General features: G+C 38.4%; 1 protein-coding gene across 1 annotated transcript in view; it reads left to right on the forward strand.

The window, feature by feature from the left end:
* The window catches only part of phf14 (PHD finger protein 14), a gene marked incomplete in the record, with an annotated part of 134,438 nt that overhangs the window by 82,184 nt on the left and 45,594 nt on the right, over positions 1 to 6,660 (forward strand). Inside the window, 1 exon segment of the mRNA XM_014019219.1 lies at positions 494 to 611. Coding sequence (XP_013874673.1) covers positions 494 to 611 — 118 coding nt within the window.

The raw sequence follows: 6,660 nt of genomic DNA on the forward strand, positions 1-6,660 counted from the left end.
AATAATAACAATAATAACAATAATAATAATAATAATTTATCATATCTACCACAGTAAATTATGATTATCATGAGGAGTCTTTAATATTGAGATTTAATCAGGGAGTCAAATATTTACATGTATAAATTTATTATAAATTATACTATAATTAAAGATGAGCCGTGCAAATTTATGTTTGTATCAAGTAGCCCTTCGTGTTACTCAGTACCCCCGAAGTAGCTCCTAGTCTCGAAAAGTGTGGTGACCCCTACCATAGTGTATCATATTTCGTTGATATAATATGATGGTTTTTTTTCCCTTATCTAACTCTTCCGTGGTTTTTTTGTTTTTCTTTTAAAGGTAGCACGACCCCTGCTGGTTGCTGCATGACCTGTTCACCTGTTCCCCCATGTTTTTGTCATGTGTGTCTTCTTGAATGGGTGTTCTTAAATGTAATTTCATTGTGCTCCGTACAATGACAATAAAGGCATCATCATTCCTGTCTCTGCCTCAGGTGTGATGAGTGCCAGCTCTGCTATCACTTCGGATGCCTGGACCCCCCGCTGAAGAAATCTCCCAAGCAGACAGGATATGGCTGGATCTGCCAAGAGTGTGACACATCCTCATCCAAGGTGAGTGTGTATTGCGTCTGCATGTGCAAACCAGAACACATCCTGGTCAATATATTCATTATGTTTACATAAATACAATCTTTATTGCCTGCTGCTATGAAAATTCAGTGATTATGCAATGGGTGTATGTGTGAGTACTTGGTTTATGTTACATTTATAGGACCATTCCTGGTATAAACTCCTGCCTTGTCAGGATCAGTAGTCCTTTCGGGCACCAAAGACTGGTCTTAATATGGTGGAACACCATTGATAGGTTAGGTTTTAGACCAAGGCAGTGATCACACGTATATAAAAATGTGAAAATTTTAACCCCAAAAATCCATAAAGTTGTGGGGTCGTATTATACACAAGGTAAAAGTTTGACAGATTTTTTGCCAAAGTTCTACCACAATAAATTTTAATATTTTCTTGTATATACAGTAACTGAAATTTTGTGTCACGGCGGATAAATCCTCACAATTTCTTCCCCTGCCTTCCTGCTGTAGGATACGTCACGCATAGCTAAGTATATAAACAACAGCATTTGTTTATTTTCACTGAAGCTTCTTTCAGAAGACAGTACGGCTAAATAGGCAAACAGCCCATTCTGTGTTGATGCTCCCTCTGGCAGTTCAGAAATCACAGACAGAGATGCTGTCTTACCGCGATCAAACACGCTTTCAGAGAACATTAATCAGTGCAGGATTAAAAGAGGTCTGGGACAAAAAACACGGCTGCTCCGACCTGCTGCTGTCACTGAAGCTGCTGCTGAGTCACAGGACTCTGCCCCTTATTATTGTAGAGATCAAAAGACCATCAAGTACGTCATTTAATGGTTTTAAGTTTCAAAATAGTCTACTGGTAGGTCTGGTTGTGTCTGCGCTGCTGGATAGTTTACGCCAATAAAGTTTGTTTATTTCTTCCTCTGCACATACACAAGTGAAGATTGCGAGGCCCCCCCAAAAAAAATAAAATAAAAACACTGACAATTTATAGCTGGTGTTTGATTTAAGAAACCTGCAGCCGAGTAGTTCCCCAAAGCGTCCCTGGCCCTCCTTCTCAGGAGTCGGCCTTACCATTTCTGTCACTGCCTAGCTTGGAGGTACAGAGGCGGGGTGTCTCTGTCCCCCATTTCCACTTCTGCATGTCTTCTGAACAGACCGAGGCAGTCCGACGCATCAGTAATGGTACGGGACATCTTCTGAAAGAGCCTACAGCTGGAATTTCTTGTAACTGCGGAGGTGAAAAGAAGACATGGACATCAGTTGCATGTTCGCATTCTCAACACAACCAGACTTGCTGCTCTTTGAACCTGTCCAACTTGCTAATTTAACAACTGGCTTCTCTGATGTAGACATATGCCCCTTTGCCACTAGTGCCACTATGGTTCCAAGCCATTTCCTTTAGGCCAGATTCATGGAACCAGCCCTCTTAGTTGTGGGTCCAAGCGGTCCCAGTCGACATCAAAATGCGACGTCAGAACACTGTTCATCACTGATTGGCTAGGGGGTGGAGTCACTGGTTGCGTCTGAGCTGCCTTTACAACAACAACTCGAGGTGCCACTTTTTCAATTGTAGCAGCGACATTAGTCGTGTTTCCATCCAATTTGAATTTGAATTTTTAACGAATTTTTAAAATTTCAGAACTTATTTGGCAAATGTGTTTCCATCTTTCATTTTGCGCATTAACTTTTTTTTTTCGAAAAACCCAAAACACACTTCCACCAACCGCCCAAAACACACCCACTGGAACCAGACTGGAACATCAATGGAAAAGCACCCGAACTCACCTGTTCCAACGCTGACCATACCGACACTACTTGGCACTATTGGAAAAGGGGCATTAGTGTAGTGTCGGTACGGTATATTATAGTAATATTAATATTTAATAGTTTGTGTTAAACTGTAGCATGATTGAACAGTGCTACACTCCGTATATATGCCCCACAAGCTAATATCTGCTAACCAGTTCAATAAATAACAGTGATGACATCGGCTTTATAAGATTATTTTAATTTTAAACTGTTRCATTATGTTCTGCTCAGATCACATTGAGCTAAATAAGATCAAATCTGCTGACTTGTGTTGTAAAATGAGACGTTTTCCTGTTTATCTTCTGTTAATAAATCCATAACACACACAGCTTTTCTGGCATTATTTAAAACATTAGATAGTTTATATAAACTGTAAAATATTAATAACAATCTTGTTAATATTATTATTAGAAGTCTTTTTGATTTCTACATCATCATTCCTTTTTTTCTGCTGTGTTGCCAACATGTACAGTAATGGTAAATCCAGACTCTCGACCGTTTTGCGTTAGCCTTTAGCTTCCACAGCCGATCACACGGTCACGTGATTTCTGAGCACTCCAGCTGTTCTATAGAACCTCCTTGGGTGTAGATCATCTTCAGCAACATCCAGAAGTTTCCCCACCAGATGGTACACCCAAAAGCCTGAAATGTCCTAAAGTCTGTTTGAAATTAGGGGTAGCTTTATACAAGGGAGATTTTTTTAAATTATTTTTAAACTCAAAAAGTGGCAGGCTCCATTGTACCTGCATAAATATGGCATGTACTGTGGGTAGTAATGGTTAGAAACGACACTAAAATAAATTGAAATCAGGACACTATTCTAGTAAGGAAACAGTACAAACTTGTGTATGTGTGTGGGCACATGCATCTATTTCTTTGTTTGTTTAAACCAGTGGATGGATTCTAAAGAAGCTCAAAATGTAACCATTAGATATGCATCTACAACTACAGTAAATAACTTTTGGAGTCAACCTGATTCAAGATGGCTACTATGGTCAATCGATCTTAAACACAAAATTGGCTATAACTCTGCCAGTTTTACAGATAGTGTGCTAAAGTTTGATAACAGTCAAGACATCCTCCCAACGCATCCTCTGAGAACTAACAGATCACTTGAAAATTTGGCATACAAGGCAGCAGGCTATATGCATTCATTCAAGAAATGCTAGTTTCATTTAAAAATAAGGGTAGTGCATAAGTATTATAAGAATGGTCTATTGAAACGCATCAGAACTAAAGTTAAACTTAACATTTAACATTCCCACTATGCTATATCTCAACAGAGGAAGCGGTATGAACTATATATGCCGCAGGCAGGAGTACAGCCCAGAGTAGAAGAGATGGACACACTTGGTCCCCAAGTTCGGCGTTGGTTGCCGGGAGATTGAAAAAGAAGTAGCTCATTTTTCCAGCCACTGTCGTGCGTGTCTATCTGGTCGTCAAAGAAAAGCCCTGGCATCACATTTATTGACAAGGAGGAGGAGGATAAAAGGGAGAAGCAGCAGTGTGTGTTTATAACCCTCTGAGATTTCAAGCTCTTTCAGCTGCAGCGTTAGTCTAAAGGCTGTTTCCACATTTATCTGAGACTGAGAAGAAAGCATTGAGACAGCTGTCAGCAGTTTGAGGGAGAGTTTCTAAAAGAATCGTATGAAAAATGTAGCTTGCAGAGTGATTGATTCACTGTAAAGACATGCACAAACAAATACCCTGCACCAAAGTTAAAATACTTTAACTTGGGTACAGAGCAGCACAAACAGTAACAATCTGTTCTCTGTGTGCCGCTCAGTTCAGCAAAGTGTACCGATTCAAGTCACAGTTTGGTTTGTACTTCAGCATGAGGGTCACACTTCAGTCCGAGCTGTCCAGCCTAGATAGAACCACAGGTCTCGGGGTTCCAGAAATCGGGGTGAAACCGGGCCATAATGGCTAATGCAAACATGCTGAACCCGGGTTTGAAGCCAGCCTAGGCCGACCCTGGTTGGGCTTTGTAGTGCAAAATAGGCCTATATAAAGGTCACTATTTAAAAATCCAAGATGCGCCATATAAAGGGATGGGTACCGAATTCAGTACTTTTATAAGTACTGACCGAATTCTGTCGGTACTACCGAGTACCTGTTCATGTAAAATCAAAAGGTACCATGTTTTGGTAACTAAACGCATCATTGTGACCTTATTGGTGTAAGAGTGGGGGATTTTCCATGCTTGTCCTGAACACAGCATCATGCAAGAGCGTAATGACGTCAGCAGCCGCTGGTTCAGTAAACAGAGTTCAGTCTGAACGTAGCTTGAAAGCCTCGCAGCTCCTGGAGTGAAACTCGCCAAACAGACCGCCTCTGAATTATCTGGTGGATTAATTATCTGGTGAGCACGACGTTCACTTGCTCAAAGTAAATAAAGTACCGCCACTTTCTTTATTTCATCTGCCACAAAACAGAGACCAGCAGAGGAAAACAACAGAGGTGCTTCCCAATGCACGACTGACCTGAAAGAGCACAAGCAGCCAGCTTGAAGTGATGGATGCGTTTTGGTTCTGAACGTAGCTTTAATAACTTATTTATTTTAACTCCATCCTTTTTTGCTTATTTGATTTAAACTTATTTGCCTTCCATGGACCTCCATCACACAATTTTTCTAGCGGGGAAATGACATCAATAGAAATACGTGGAGCTGGATTTTAATTTGTGCAATAAGGCAAAACAGTCTTGTTGTTTTCAAGAGTTTGCACTTTAAAGAAATTTGTTAAACTGATATTACAATACAAAGAGTTCGATGTTGTCTTGAAAAAAATTAAGTTTATTATTAAGAAAACAACACACACAAAGTACCGAAAATTGGTACCATTGAGTACTGATACCGATTCCCAGGTACCGGATATTGGTACCAAATAGATTCAAATGTCAAAGGTACCCATCCCTACAGTATATGTGTAAACTAGCCACCCCAATCATTTGAGAAAGTTTTCTAGTTTTTATATTGCTTAAATATGTTTATTCAAATGATTGTGGTGGCCAAAGATTAATCTATGGTGGCCTTGGCCACCCCCTGGCTCTGCCATTGCCTGGGGGTGGATGGAGTTTCTCCACTCAACAGGATCTTCTGCCACTCTGCAACACCTTGGACAATCAAAAATAAAACCCACCTCTCTTCTTACTTAGACTCCTATCTACTTGATTATTTTGTACCAAAAACATTAAGCTTTCCATTTACATATATTCAAATACATTTTCTCCTTTTTCTTGTTTTACTCTTTCTTAGTTTTTATTATTGATTGTTTTTGCTATGTATTGAGATTTAAACTTGTTTAGGATATTTGCAAGTGGATTTCCATTCCCTGATGCTCTTTTATTTAATAAATATCAGTCATTCCTATGTCCTTGCTTAAATTTTCATCTCCTTCAAAATTAATTCCAGAGATTTATTTTCTTTTCTGTTCTTTTGTTGTTGTTTCATTTGATGAAATTACAGTAAAAAGCAGCCTTTGTGTCTAATTGAAAACCATAACCCAAATTACTTCCTTTTAGAAGCCTGTGTTCTTTTTTGATAATCCCCATCTTTGTGGAAATTGAAGGCCAATTGATGCTCTTCATAATTGTGGACGTCAATTATAAAAAGCCTCGTTGGAAATGCTGAGTCACAAAAATGAAACTTTCAATTATGAGGGGAAACTTAAAGGTTAGAGCTCTCTTGAAATGTTAAGTGGTTCCTCACTAACAATCTATCAAATTCAGTTTTATTTTTTAAATGTTCTGTTGCAGTTTTTTTGATGAGTGATTATGTATTTTATTACATTATTATACAGAAACATGGATACAATTTTTTTTTTTATTAAGATAGTTGTTTACCAAACCATATTAAGATACAATTATACTGTATATCTAGTTTAGGATGGAGGATTTTAAATTATTTTAAAGAATTTTTACTTTTTCTAATTATCAATTAAATATTATTTTGAAAACACTGGTGACTGAGGTCACATCAGTTTCATAGATGATCTTACATTATGACAGGGGTTCTTAACCTTTTTGGACCTCGGGGCCCAATTTGTTGAACATAAAGTGGCACGAGGCCCAGTCTAACATTACCAATGTATGGATCAAAATGATAATTATTCTAAATCTTGGTTTAATTTGTATTGTATTTGCATTATAACTAAATTAAATACACTTACAGTTTAAAAGTAAAACTCCTGTCAAATAATCACAAGACATGATTATGACAAACATTTTTTTATATTGTAACCTGCCCATAACAGTCA

The sequence above is a fragment of the Austrofundulus limnaeus genome, unplaced genomic scaffold (assembly GCF_001266775.1).
Source record: "Austrofundulus limnaeus strain Quisiro unplaced genomic scaffold, Austrofundulus_limnaeus-1.0 Scaffold212, whole genome shotgun sequence".
NCBI classification, from domain to species: domain Eukaryota; kingdom Metazoa; phylum Chordata; class Actinopteri; order Cyprinodontiformes; family Rivulidae; genus Austrofundulus; species Austrofundulus limnaeus.